At 61.0% G+C, this 13,221-nt stretch overlaps 1 protein-coding gene across 3 annotated transcripts; it reads right to left on the bottom strand.

Annotated features, from left to right (window-relative positions):
* Positions 1-127: 127 nt before the first annotated feature.
* SCAF1 (SR-related CTD associated factor 1) lies at positions 128-13,221 on the bottom strand. Of its 3 annotated transcripts, none has more exons than XM_028091452.2 (11): positions 13,088-13,221; positions 10,315-10,428; positions 10,009-10,066; positions 9,170-9,264; positions 8,741-8,841; positions 8,535-8,650; positions 3,030-5,939; positions 2,271-2,353; positions 1,819-2,037; positions 857-985; positions 128-557 (listed from the first exon to the last, which is right to left on the bottom strand). In XM_028091452.2, the coding sequence occupies exons 2-11, from the start codon at positions 10,420-10,422 to the stop codon at positions 366-368; spliced, it is 4,011 nt and encodes a 1,336-aa protein (XP_027947253.2). In that variant the 5' UTR covers positions 10,423-10,428; positions 13,088-13,221; the 3' UTR covers positions 128-365. The 3 variants fall into 3 exon arrangements, with proteins under 3 accessions (XP_027947253.2, XP_027947255.2, XP_027947254.2); XM_028091454.2 differs by lacking the exon at positions 13,088-13,221 and adding an exon at positions 12,739-13,030; XM_028091453.2 differs by lacking the exon at positions 13,088-13,221 and adding an exon at positions 12,624-12,732.

Raw genomic sequence — 13,221 nt, 5'->3', positions numbered from 1 at the left:
GCACTTGCCCCGAGTCACAACCTGCTAACCACCCTCAGACTTGGGCCAGAGCGCCTGCATATCTCTTCTCAACCCTTTCCCAAACCGGTCTCTGAAAAGAAAGGGCTAAAATCATGGGGCTAAGGGCTAACATTTCATGAAATCTTTAATGAAATTGGGGGAGGGGCACAAACAGAAGGGAGGGGCAATGGGGACAGGCTTGGGGGCACGGGGCACAGGGCGCGGCAGGGCAGGGGGCTCTCCTCTTCCCTGCAGCAACCCTCCCCCAATCATCCCACTGATGGGGGGAGGGAAGTGGGGAGGTGGAGCCATAAATACGTCCAGAATTCCAAAGAGGCGAAGAAGGGAAGGGGTGGCTGAGGGTCTCAGAGAGGGGGCAAGGGCAGGCCTGGGCCACCCTTGTCAGGGGGCCCGGGCTCCTTGGGCGGTCGTGGGGGCCCTGGGGGGTCGCCTGGCTTGCGGCCGTGCTTGCGAAAGTAGCGGTAGCGTTGGACGTAGGCCCGCACCAAGTTGCTCACCTTCACTGGGTTGATCTCCCCGCTTTTGCTGTGGCAGATCTAGGGAGTGAGGGGCAGCTGCAGTCACCCCCAGGGTCCTCTCCACCTGGACTGCTGAGCACAGCTTGCAACCAGGATGGGAGCTGCTCCCTCCCAATTCCAGGCCTACGCCCCTACGTGTGCCCGTGATGCCAGCAGGATAGGCCCCCGCGGGCTTGAGCAAATCCTGTCACCCTCCTCGCCTTCCAGACAGACCCGCCACTCCCGGCTCCCCGTCTGTGTGACATCGGCGTGCGCGTGTCCGTCTCTCCTTCTCATGCTCTCCCCACCTCTGTGTACCTGTCCCCCCCGGGCCCCACCTTGTGGACAGCCTTCCTCAGGATGTCCTTGTACTCCTCCTTGGTGATGTCCTTCTTCTGATAGTACGGCTTGATGGCCAGTTTCACCTCCTCCACCGCCCGCTCCTGTGTGTGCAGCTTCTTCAAATACTGGCAGAGGTGGCAACAGGGTGAGAAGAAGGGACGGCAAAGGCCAGATGAGTTCCTGCAGAAGCCCTGGCCTCCCCTCCCCTGCCTGCCAGCTCAGCCTCTGCCCTGCGCTCCCCTTGCTGCAGTCACCCCAGACCACAGGCCAGGCTGGGCCTCTGAAAGTCACTTGTGCATCCGCTCGGCTGGACCTTGGGTCCTCCCTGGTGGCCCTGGACCAGGAACCACATGTCCACTGCCCGCACAAAATGTACACGAAGTAAGAGGTGGGCAATGCCATCTTCCGGGCAACGGGCTGTTGGACCAGGACAGGAAAACATCCAGACGTGACCGAAAGGAAAATCTCCCTGAGGCCCACGGGCAGGAGCCAGATGCAGCTGAAGAAAAACCTGTTCGAATTTGCCTGGCAACCACTCTTCCTCCTGCCCTACAACAGATGCCTGATCTTCCTTTTGGAAACCGCCCTCCCTCTTACCCAGAAAGACGGGAGGCAGGGATAGGAGTAACCACGAAGTACACAGTCGCACGGGTGCGTGTCGGCACACGGGTGTGCTTACGTCCTTGTATTTCTGTACCTCTCCCCGTCTCCACGCGCACGTAATTTAAAAAAAACAAAACAAACAAACAAAAAAAAAAAACACCTGCCCAGCGCGCATTTCCCGCTCATCCGTTTGAGGGAAAGTCGAGTTCCTTACAATTTAATGACTTTGGTTGGCTCTAAGTTCCCGCCTGTTGGCATCAGTCTCCTGTCCTCCTTGGGCCCCTGCGTCTCAGCATCTGTTCCCATTCTCTGCAAAGCTGCCACCAGCCACCCACCTCCCCCAAGCCCAGCGCACCTTGTCTGTGTCCCCACGGCCCTCGGAGCTGCTGCTGCCCTCTCGCTTGTCGGATGCTGCAGCCAGCCCAGTGGGGGTGGGAGGGGTTGAGCCGCAGCCCCCCAGGGGGAGGCTGCCAGGGAGCAGGTAGCTGGAGGGGCCAGGGGGCAGACCCAGAGACGTGGGCACAGGAGTTGGTGTCACCCCCAGACTAGAGGGTGGCTTTCGGTGGCTGAGGATCTGCGGGAAGAGGTTGGAGAGAGGATGAACAAAGGGAGGGGGAGAGGAAGGGGGACAATGCACCCCCATTATTCCCGCCCCGGTTTCCCAAGAGTCCCAGGGGCCAGAAGCTCCTCTTCTGGCCAATCCCTTCCTTGTCCCAAGGCCTGCTGGGAATTGCAGTTCCTCCCCTAACCAGAGTCAGGGGACAAGGGAAGGGACTGTGGGGACTCTTCCCCCCGGGGGGGCCCCACCTGGTTGGTGGCCTGGATCAGCTCCTGGGCCTTTGCTCGGCTCGCCAGATTGGCTTCTTCCATCTTGAAGAGAAGCGCAGTCACTGCAAGAGGCGGACAGTTGAGAACAAGGAGATCAGGAGTTGAACGCGAGAGGGGCCGGTGAGCGTCGCCTGGCCCCCTGCTGCCATCCCCCACCGTGGGCGGCCCCTAGAGAGGCCATGAGTCTCGGGCTCAGAGCTGGGAAAAGGGGGCCTCAGCCACTGAGAGAACCACTCTGCAACCCCCAACCCCGTTCTTAGGACGTACGGTACGTGTGTGGTCAGGGGGCGATACGGCCAGGTCACTCAGGGACAAGGTGGTGGCGGAGATGAGATTCTGTCTCAAGCCCCCTGTGGCCTACTGCCACCCCCCAAGGGACACCGCTCCCTGCTCACCCTCTTCTTTCTGGTCCTTCTACCGCCTCGCTTACCCCAGTCCGCCTCCAGGCGGCCCCCAGGACACGGCCGACCCCTCCGGCCTGCGCTGGCCTAGCTGCCCCCGCACTCATCTGCCTGCCCTCTCCCAGCACACCCAGGCACCACCGAGCCTTCTGGACAGACCCTGATCCAGCCCTCACCCACCCAAGCCCCTCACAGCCTGGGACACTCCATACCGACCCCTTCCAAGGCAGCTCCACCACCTCCGAGTCTGTGCCCCTGCAACCTCATCCTCTCAACCCTGTCTTTGCCCCAGCCTGCCCCCCCCCGCCCCCCGCCCCCGGCCCCAGGGCACACTCACAGGCCAGGACGCCGCTGGTGGTGCAGTCCACACCGGCAGGCAGGTTCCAGGGCATGGGCGGGGGCAGCGTGGGCAGCTGGGAGACACGGGTGGCCGGCCCGTCTTCTGCCCCCGAGTCACCGGCTGTGGACCCCGCGCTAGGGGCAGTGCTTGGGGCGGCTGCGGCCGTGCTGGTGGCTGTGGTGGTGGCGGGCTGCTGCTCCTCCTCCTCCTCCTCCTCCTCCTCCTCTTCCTCCTCCTCCTCCTCCTCCTCTGCCCCGCCTCGGACCCCAGCCTCCTCGGTGGCCTCTTCGGGAAGGAAGGAGACCTCGGGTGTCTTGCAGCTGCTATCCACGGTCTGCGAGTCCGGCGTGAGCGCGGGGGGCGGAGGGGCTGCCTTAGGGGGCGGGGTGCTGGGGGCCTTGGCTGCCCGCTCTTCCCCGGACCAGGACGTCTCCTCCACCCCCTTGGCCCCCGCCGCCTGGCTGCAGCTGTCCGCCTTGGACTTCTTCAGCGTCACAGGGCCGCTGCCGCCCCCACCGCTGCCCCCGCCGCGGATCTTTTTCCTGGTCTTGGATGGCTTGGTCTTTCCCTTGGTCCCCTTGGCTTTCTTGGCCCCGGCCTTGGCCTTGACCTTGGTCTTTTTGGGCTTGGTGCTGCCCGGAGCTGCTTTGGCCACTTCTGCAGGGGCCCGCTCATCGGGCTTGAGGAAGGGGGAGCGGCTCTCCCGGTCGCGGCTGAACTTGACCCCGATGGAGCCCAGGCCGGCCGACGCCGCCTCCTTGGCTGGCGTGGTACTGCTAACGCCTTCGCGGATCAGCACCGCCACCTTGGACTGCAGCTTCACCTTCCGGGAGGAAGACGAGCACGAGGAGGAGGAGGAGCCCGAGCCACTGCTGACCGGTGGCTTCGGCGGGGGCCCCGAGGAGGGCGCCGACTCCTTGGGAGGCCGAGCCTTCTTGGATGACCTGTCCCTGTCCCTGTCCCTGTCCCGGTCCCGATCCCCCCCATCCAGCGCCTTCCGCCGTGATCCCTTCTCCCGGGAGGAAGAGGAGGAGGAAGCAGCCCCCGAGCGGCGCCGGTCCTTCTCGCTGCTCTTGCCGCCCCGCTCCTCGGCGCTCAGTCCCTCGGAGTCGTACAGAACCTCGCGCTTGGGCGACGAGGCCGGGGCCGGGGAGGGGCCTCGGGGGTCGGACTTGTCAGGCCGGCCCACGGTGATGGTCCGCTTGATGGCGAAGAGATCGTGGTCCGTGAGGTCCTGGATGGAAGGTGGCACGGCCCCCCGGCGGCGGCTGTCGCGCTCTCCACCCAAGGAGCTGGAGCCGGAGGGCGGCTGGGTGGGCACCGGGGCCTTCTCGCTGTCCCCGGACCGCTTCTCTCCCCGGGACCGCGACCGCTTCTTCTTCTTCTTGCTGCCGCCGCCATCTCGGTGCTTGCCGCGGTGCCGCTCGCGCCTGGACGACGACGAGGAGGAGGTGGCGGGGGGCGGGGAGGCCGAGCGCCGCCGCCGCCGCCGCTTCTCCCGGGACCGGGACCTGCGGCTGCCCCCGCGGCGGCGGTCGGCGCTGCGAGAGCGGCGGCGGGCCGAGCGGGACCGCGAGCGGCGGCGGGCGGACGCCGAGGCGTGCGAGCCCGGCTTGCGGTCCCGGGAGCGGTGCTTCTTGGAGTCCCAGGGGGAGGCCGGGGCCGGTGGGGCCGACGGCGCGCCCGACGAGGACGAGGCGGCCTCCTTGGCCTCGCCGCCGCTCCGCTTGCGCTCCCGCCTCGACTTCTTGCGGGTGGGGGGCCCCGCGGGGGCGGCGGCGGCGGCGGCGGCGGCGGCGGCTGCGGCGGCGGCGGCGGCGGCGGCGGCGGCGACGGCCGGGGAGGGCGAGCGCTGGCGGTAGCGCTCCCGCCGCTGGGTCAGGATCTTGCGGCGCAGGTCCAGGCCGCCCCAGCGCGTGTCGGCGGCCGGCGGGGCCGGGGCCGGCTCGCCTAGGTCCACCTGCAGGGCGCCCTCGCCGTCTGACTCAGCGTGCAGAGACAAGAAGTCGTCCCCCTCAGGGGCCCGGGCAGCGGGCGGCGGGGGCGGGGGCTGGGCCGCGGGGGGTGCCGCAACGGCAGGAGGGGGGCGGGCCGCCCGGCCGCCGCCGCCGCCGGCGCCGCCGCCACCGCCGCCACCGCCGGCCCGAAAGAGGGACACCGCCACCCTGGGCTCCTCCTCAGGCTGGACGATCTCGCCCTCCTCAATCTCTGAGTCGCCCGGCGGCAGCAGGGTTGGCGGGATGGCGGCTCCACCGGCTGTCACCACCTCCACCGAGACCTTGCCTTCCCGACAGGCCTCCGCCTCGGTCCCCACCACGAAGACACGCCGGCGGGTGGCTCCGTCCACCCGGGTGGAGTCCACCTGGGGCGGCGTCCCAGGGGCTGGCGTTGGCTGTGGGGGCTCGGGGTCCGGGCGGGGGCTCTCGTCACCTGGGAAGTCCTGGCTCAGGCTGTTGTCATCATAGATGCCCGCCAGGGTCTCCGAGATGCGACTGATGCTCTGAGACAAGCCTTCCTCTTCCTCTTCTTCCTCTTCTTCCTCTTCCTCCTCCTCTTCCTCCTCCTCCTCCTCCTCTTCCTCAGGAGAGGGGGTCCCCGCTGATGAGCTGGGGTTCGAGCCAGTGGGCTCGAAGGGGTCGTACTTCTGCTCCGGAGCAGGTGGCGGGGAGTAGGCCTCGTCGGTGGGGTGGAAGGGGTCATAGATGTCGAATCGGGGCGCAGGTGGAGCCGGGGGTGCTGGGGGTGGGGGAGGTGGGGGAGGGGAAGGGGAGGAGGATGAAGGAGAAGGGGAGGGTGAGGAGGACGCAGAGGAGGGGGCAGGGGGCGGGGCGGGGCCCCCGTCTCCGGTGCCCAAGGTGAGGAGGTGGCGGGCACAGGAGGGTCGAGAAGAGTGGGGCTGTGGAGAAACTGCAAAGGAACGGTGGAGATGGAGAACCGTGGTCAGGTGCACACCCTCCTCCTGGGGTCCTGCACAGGGGCCCGCAGGCAGGACGCCAGCCCAGCCACTGCCCCCCTCCGGCGGCCCTCGCTGCGCCAGCAGGCACGGCTCTCAGCACTTCACTCGGCTCGACTCACAGCACGTTCCCACAAGCCCCTGCTGCAGGTACTATGTCCTTACCGGAGGACACTGAGGCTCAGGGAGCTGCAGTATCTTCCCAAAGGGCCCACAGCGGGGAGACGTTGAGGTGCAAACTCGGTCAGCCGAGCCTGTGCTCCCATACCCTGAGACGTCCACTGGCCTGCAGCCCAAGAGCTCCCTGACTGGTGTTACCACAGAAGCCACGGGCCAGAGCGGGGCAGCCAGGATTTGAACCCAAGACCGCCTGCAAGGTCGAGCTCTGGCCCGCCACTCCGGCTGCCTCTGGTGGAAATTTGTCATTTTACGGAGGGCACCGCGTGTGGCTGCAAAGGTGACAACTCCCTCTCGAGAGCCAGGAAATGGCAGAGCTGGGGAGCCCTGACTGCCGGAGTCCTCACCCAACGTACGTCACTCTGTGACAAGCCCCATCCGAGGGGCTGCATCTGCTCAGGACTCAGAGACACCACTGACAGGCGACAGGAACAACCAGTGTCCGCCACCCTCCTACCGGCCAGGCATCGTGCTTTCCTGCGCTACCACCTCTGCCCTCCCGAGACCGGGCTTTCTGAGGACATGGTCTCAGCGCCATAAATCCCACACGCAGAGACAACGGACCAGGGCTGCACCGCCTGACACACATGGGGGTGCCAAGGCCCCCCTCTCAACCACATACTATAGGGACCCTGCGACGGCCAGGACGCCAGCATGGTCAGGTGGACAGTGCCAGGACAGCCGGGGCTGAAGAGAGCAGTCCCAGAGCTGCCTCTCAACCCGACCCCAGGCTCTGAGCCCTCACCCGTGACGTGACCAAGGACAAGGACCTCAACGGCTGCCTGCCTTGGTTTCCTCATCTCTACAATGGGGGTTCACACATTCTTCATTCAGGACATTTTTACTGATTACCTATCTTGTGCCAAGTACGGTTTGGGGTACTAGGAATAGAACAGTGAACACAAGAGACAAAGTCCCTGCCTTCAAGGAGCTCGTATCGAGCAGGGAGAGAAATCTCAATGAGCCACACAGAAAGCCCGCCAGCTGCTGAGGGCTGAGGAAGAAGATAAAGCAGGAGGGGGCACCTGGGTGGCGCAGTCGGTTAGGCCTCCGACTCTTGATTTTGGCTCAGGTCATGATCTCAGGGTCGTGAGATCGAGCCCTGCGTTGGGCTCCATGGTCAACAGGGAGCCTGCTTGAGATTCTCTCTCTCCCTCTGCCCCTCCCCACCCCTCCAAAATAAAAATCAATCTAAGAAAGGAAGAAAGAAAAGAAAGCAGAGAAGGATGGTGATGATAGCGTTCACACCTCACGAGGACAAGGGGACTAGACGAGCAGCTCTGTGGAACGAACTAGACTGCGCCCGGCACCACGAGGACTCGGCGAGCATGAGCTCTTGCTACCCTGCTTATGAATTATTACCACCACCAGATGTAGAAAACAGTCCACAGGCTGGAGCAGTCTGGAACTGCAAGACAGCCACTTCTTTATATAATTTTTATATGACATAGGAATACGGGTGAGTTTTTTTCCCCTAAGTGTTTAATAGTTTCCAAATGGAGAAAGAAAACCATCTGTGATAAGAAAATAAAACATAACCCCAGCATCCCCCCGGCCAAAACAGCTCTTAGGTTCCAGATACATCCGTATCACTGAAGGCCTGGAGCCAAATCCCCAAGGCCATCTGTTTTCGTCAATAAAGTTTTATTAGGGCACTACCGTGCCCCTTTGTTCACTTATCCTCTATGGCTTCTAATTTGAAAAGAAATGAAGATATTCTTGTGGGCCCCCAAGAGTGTGGTGGGCCCCAGGTACAATGCTCCCTGAGCCAAATGGGTAAGTCAACCCACAGCTGTAAAAAAAGGTGAAGGGAAACATAAACTGGCCAGGCACGGGAGAGCCGGTCAGCTGCAGAACAGTACCCCTAGCTGCCCTCATGCTACACCTGAGCTCCCTGAGCCTTCCTCCCCTCGCCACCCCTCCCAACTGTGGACATTTGTACAGAAGCGAAGTCTAAACCTGGGGTTCCCACCAGGGTCCCAGGGGCCAGCAGCAGGGGCATCACCGACGAACTGGTTAGACATGCAAATTCCCAGGCCCCACACCTCAGACTCCCTGAATCAGAAACTCAGAGCTAAGGCCCCCCCCGCCCCCCCGCCCCCAGGGAGATGAATTCCCACTGCAGCTCCACTGCCACGTGGAGCCCAGGACGCTGAGTGCCTCGCTCGTGCCAACGACTCCTACGTGCTAGTGATCACGTCAGTGTTCGCTTTACGTATGTCTGTCCGTAAGCACAGCCTTTATTTTGGTCTAACAGGCAAAGGCTTAAAGGTTTTGTTTAAATGACATGATCGCTACTATTAGTACCAACGACAGCTGACTCCCGCACAACTCTGAGGCCGCCTGCTCAGCTCCGCCCTGGCCCCACATACCCGTTTTGCCTGTCCTCCAGGCCCTGAGACGGGGCAGCAGGCTAGGCACGGGCAGAGGAATCGGATCCCTGTCCCCGATTCGGACCTCGGCCACCAGCTCCAGCATGTCCTCGCTTCTGCAGGGCAGAAGGGGGTGAGTGAGCCCGAGGGAAGCTTCCAGCTCCCACACCAAAGGCCTCTCCCACTCCAGCTGCCCAGCTACTCACTCGCCAGGCCGCAGGTCCAGGTGGCTGGGAACCCAGGTATCTGGGGGATCCAGAACACTCACCAGCCCCGTGAGGAAGCTGTCTGCGGCCATGTCCAACACCTGGAATAGGCCAGGAGGGGCTCCAGCCCTGTCCCTGCTCATGTAAGGACCCACAAATCCCATTTCCCCAGGCCCTAAACTCTCAGGAACCCGAACATCTGAAACCCCAAGAAAATGCAGGGATGCAACCAATCCCCTCATCCTGACTTGCCTCAGGGACCCAAGGCTCACCCCCACAGATGACGCCCCCAGCCCCTCCACTACTGCTGCTGATCTACTCCAGCCCCAGGAGTCTGGGTCCCCAAACCCAACTCCAGGATCCAGACTCCAGTGACCTAGCTCCCCCAATCCCCACAGTCTGGGCCCCCAGCCCCCTGTTCTTACTCACAGTAGCCGTGTCAGTCCCCCCTGACTCCTGGGAACGGGGCTCTGACCGTGGGCTCCGGCAGCGCCTCCATCGAAGGCCATGACACCGGGAGCCATCTGGAGAGAGATTTGCACGGGGGGTTGGAAGCAGGGGACTAGACACAGAGACTCTGTGGGGCAGAGGAAAAAGGAGCCTGCCCTAGCTCTTGACAAGGGAACCAAGTGCCTGCCTGTTCGCCCTGCCTCCATCCACCACCCCCCAACTTGGGTCCCGGAAGGACATCCCCAACACCATTCTGAGGTGCCAACATTCTCACCCTTCTGTCCTCCTAGCTGCCCTCAGGATGATGTCCAGACAAGTCAGTGTGGCATGAGAACCTTGCTGTGACCCAGTCCCCATGGAGCTCTCCTGCCTTGCCTCCTGCTCACACCCCCATGCCCACCAGCCCCAAAGAACCACAGCTCAGTCCTGCAAGGTGCCCCGGTGCTGTGTGCCTGCTGGGTGCCTCCGCCTACCAGGCTTTACTCTTTACCGGACAACTCTAATACATCCTTAGAGACCAGTTCACCTGCCTCCCCCTCTAGGAAGCCTTCCCAGACCCCACCCCCCGACACACTCCCTTAACTGGGCCTCCTGCCCTCTCACAGTGCCTCGGGCTACGTCTGCGCTCTGAAAGGGTCTCCCTTCCACCAGACTGGGAGCCCCTCCAAGGCAGCCGTGGGGTCTGACCCATCTTTGGCTCCCTGTGCCAGCACGAGGGTTGGTACCCAGGAGGCCTCAGAAAAGCGGTTATGAATGAAATTAGGATAAAGAACACAGAGATGGGACAGGAGGCTAAGAAGAACCAGAACCCATCATACCTTTATCATTTGGCAGATCCCCCTGCAGGGAACTTCCCACAGCCTGCTGAATGGCCCGCTAGAGAAAAGGTGAAGGGTGAAGGGGGTGGAAAGAAAGGGCAGTCAGGGGACTCCTGCAAATGGTCACAAGCTCTGCTCCTGGGAGACCGCCATGCCAGACACCCCTATAACCAAACTCAAACCCTTCAGAGGAGCCAAGAGTCCAGGTCCTCAGCCCCTCCTCCCCCCCAGGGCCCAGGAATCGGGCCCTGAGATCTGAACTTGCAGCCCATCCTTCCCTTGGCCCCGGGTGTCTAGCAGCCTTACCAGGATAAAGGCAGAAGGAGAAAGCGTGGGGTCTCTGTCCGGTGGACCATCCCCCCGATCCTCGCCCGACTCCTCTGTCTTCCCTCGAGATTCATCTTCTTCCTCCATGGTCACCTGGCGGTTGAGGGGGTGAGTTTGGAGTGGAGGCCGGGGTGGGGGAGGGAAGCAGGAAATGGATGCAAAGACCGCAAGGGCTGCCAACATTGCTTTGGTCAGCATCCCCTCTGGCATCCCTCCCCTCTATCACCGCACTCCAGTCCTTGGGCGAGCCTCAAGGCCCAGTGCAGCCATCGGAGGGACCAGAGTGGGCTCTCTTCCCTTGCCTGGACCCCAGCTGCCTCCTTTGTAGGCCTTCCCAGCCTCCCGTTTCAACACTGCACTCCCAAGTGCCCACGGGTTCCCCCACAGCCAAGCTTTAAGACCTCACTGCCCACCCTCCTAAGAGCCAACCCAACGCCAAGATTTTTATTTTTGGTTGAGTTGTGATTTCAAATACCGTGCCCCATAGTCTCGCAAACCCTCCTTTCTCAAACTCAGATATGTGCCAGTGGGCTGGGTGTACCTCAAATACCACCAACTGCCTCCAGCATCAATTCTCCTCGATGGCGCGGAACCCAAAAATTGTATTTATATGCAAAAGAGGGAACTACAATAGAGCGATGTACAAAACCAGCACTGAACTGAAAACACTGCTTTCAGAAAGGCATGCTGTCATCCCACCCCACAGAGGGCATCCACCTATGGCCTATCTGGATGAAAGCATGGCTCAAGCTTTCATGACCTCACAGAAATTCTTAGATTATACTAAAGTTGAGAGATTATCTTTCACACTCCTGGGTGCCTGGATTAGGGCTTCCGAACGCATGACTATTTCAGCTGCAGCCTTCCCTGGAACCATCAAATCTGCTACTTTGAAAACAATATCCAGTCTCAGAGTTCCCAGAAAGCTTTGAGACCTGTAAACCCTCACCCCCGCCCCTGACTTGTTGTGCTTATCTGGAAATGGGCACAATAGGAATATCTACCTCCAAGGGCTGTGAGATTTGAAAGCGGGCTGACTTCTGCCACAGAATCAGCACAGTCCAAGCACTCAATACAAAGTAACAATAATTAGCATTATTAGCCTTCAGAGGCCCAGGTTTATCTCCGCCACTCTCCCAGCTGCATACCTGCAAAGCAAACACCCCTCCTGGTCTCTCTCCTGCCACAGATTTCCAAGCTACGTCAAAGAACCCAGCCATGAGCCTGTGGCTCCTTCCACTAACATGGCCTGCCTATAAACCCCTATGGACAGTTCCCAGGCCTGGACCTGCTCTCCAGCACCTCTGGGGGAAGCACATGCTACGCTAAACAGTGACTGTCACGTAACAGAAGCCTAATCAAGATCTGCTGAGTACAGACACACAGATCTCCAAGCCCTCTGCGGTGTACGAAGATGCTCCCTTGCCCACTTAGACATGCCCTGGGCTTTGCAGACACACCCATGGCTCCTCAGATCTTTTCAACATGAAAAGACATTCTGCCGACATTGCTAGGTCCCTCTAGATCAGTGTTTCCCAAACCACAGTCTGATAGCAGTATAGTGGTTCACAAATAGCTTGTTATTAAAAAAAATAAATTGAACGCAGTAGAAAATTCTTCACAGTACATCACAAATAGTAAGTGGAAATATTAGTTAATGGGACTTTGGTATTAAATACATATGTCAGTATGCAATGGGTCTCAATAAAAAATGTACTTCTTACTGTAGATCAAGGTCAAAAGAATTTGAAAAGCATTGCACTAAATGAGTCTAGATGATCCTACAGACTTCCCCACACTAATGTGGACTAATTCTAATGTCTATAGCTCCAGGGCAATGCAGAATTTAAAAACATTTTTTCATTTGAATTACATTATAAAGTGCAAGTACATTTGAGCTGGGCAAATTTTCCAATACTCTCCTTTGTCTTGTTCTCCACGCGATTATCCAGCCCCAAAAGGCATTCGAATTTGCTCCAGGCATAAAGACTGCACTCTTGCAGTCACACTGAAAGCCACCTAGATGGTTCCAGGTCCTTCTAACTGCCCCCAGCCTCCTGTCACCCAGATTAGGCACTCTTCAGACGTTAGAGACCCATCCAGGCCTCACAGCACACCTCAGTATTTGCCTCCCTCCCTTGGTGGGCATATCCCACCCCTCTGGGTGGCCCTAAAAGACTTCCTAGCCCTCGAACAGTTCTTCCAGGCCCGCTAAATGGCCCCAGACCCATGTAGGTGAGCCGCATCAAGTCAGCCCATGTAGACACTCCCAGCCCTAAGAGACATACCCCGGGTGCTACAGATGGCTCTGCAGATACTCCTCAGCTCTTGCAGACCTCCTTCACCCTGGGACATATCTCAAGATCTCAAGATGGCCCCAGAACCCTATAAACAGACCCTAACCTCGGGTCAGCCCATAAAGACGATCAACAGTGCCTATAGAAATGACCCAGGCCAGCGAAGTGATGGAGAGCAGGCTCCAGTCCCGGTCCAGCCCGGTGGACGTCCCCAGTCCTCACGGGGACGCCCCGTAGATGCCCCCCGGAACCCACAGACGCGTCCCGGGGCCTTGAGAAGGCCCCCCGCTCGGCACTAGGTTCCGCCGCCGCTGCCGGGCCAGAGGCCGCCCCGCTGAGTCCTCCAAGGCCCCGCGGCGTGTGGGGAGGACCCCGGGACAACTAGCGACCCGACTCCGCCCCGCCCACCCCGATAGGCCCGAGCCCCGCGGCCCAGACTGCCGCCGCCATCTTACCCCGCCGCTCGGGCTGCGGCTCCGGCCCCGGCGCGGGGCGGGGCGGGCTGGGGGGGTTCGCGAGCAGAGGGAGGAGAGGGGCGGAGCTTAAACGCCGCCGAGCTTGCCGGGACTTCAAGTACCGAGCACGGTGC

This window comes from Eumetopias jubatus, unplaced genomic scaffold (assembly GCF_037043125.1).
Source record: "Eumetopias jubatus isolate StellerSeaLion01/CBP00866 unplaced genomic scaffold, mEumJub1_p1.0 scaffold_10, whole genome shotgun sequence".
Lineage (NCBI taxonomy): Eukaryota > Metazoa > Chordata > Mammalia > Carnivora > Otariidae > Eumetopias > Eumetopias jubatus.
This window is presented reverse-complemented; position numbering and strand designations above follow the sequence as displayed.

Bases quoted from the DNA above. Each gene is read 5' to 3' on its own strand.
- SCAF1 (XM_028091452.2), bottom strand. From the start codon at position 10,422: ATGGAGGAAGAAGATGAATCTCGAGGGAAGACAGAGGAGTCGGGCGAG. The intron at 2,038-2,270 runs GTGGGGCCCCCC...CTCTTCCCGCAG, and splicing joins TGATCCAGGCCACCAACCAG to ATCCTCAGCCACCGAAAGCC. The intron at 986-1,818 runs GTGCGCTGGGCT...CACCTCTGCCAG, and splicing joins GCCGTGGGGACACAGACAAG to TATTTGAAGAAGCTGCACAC.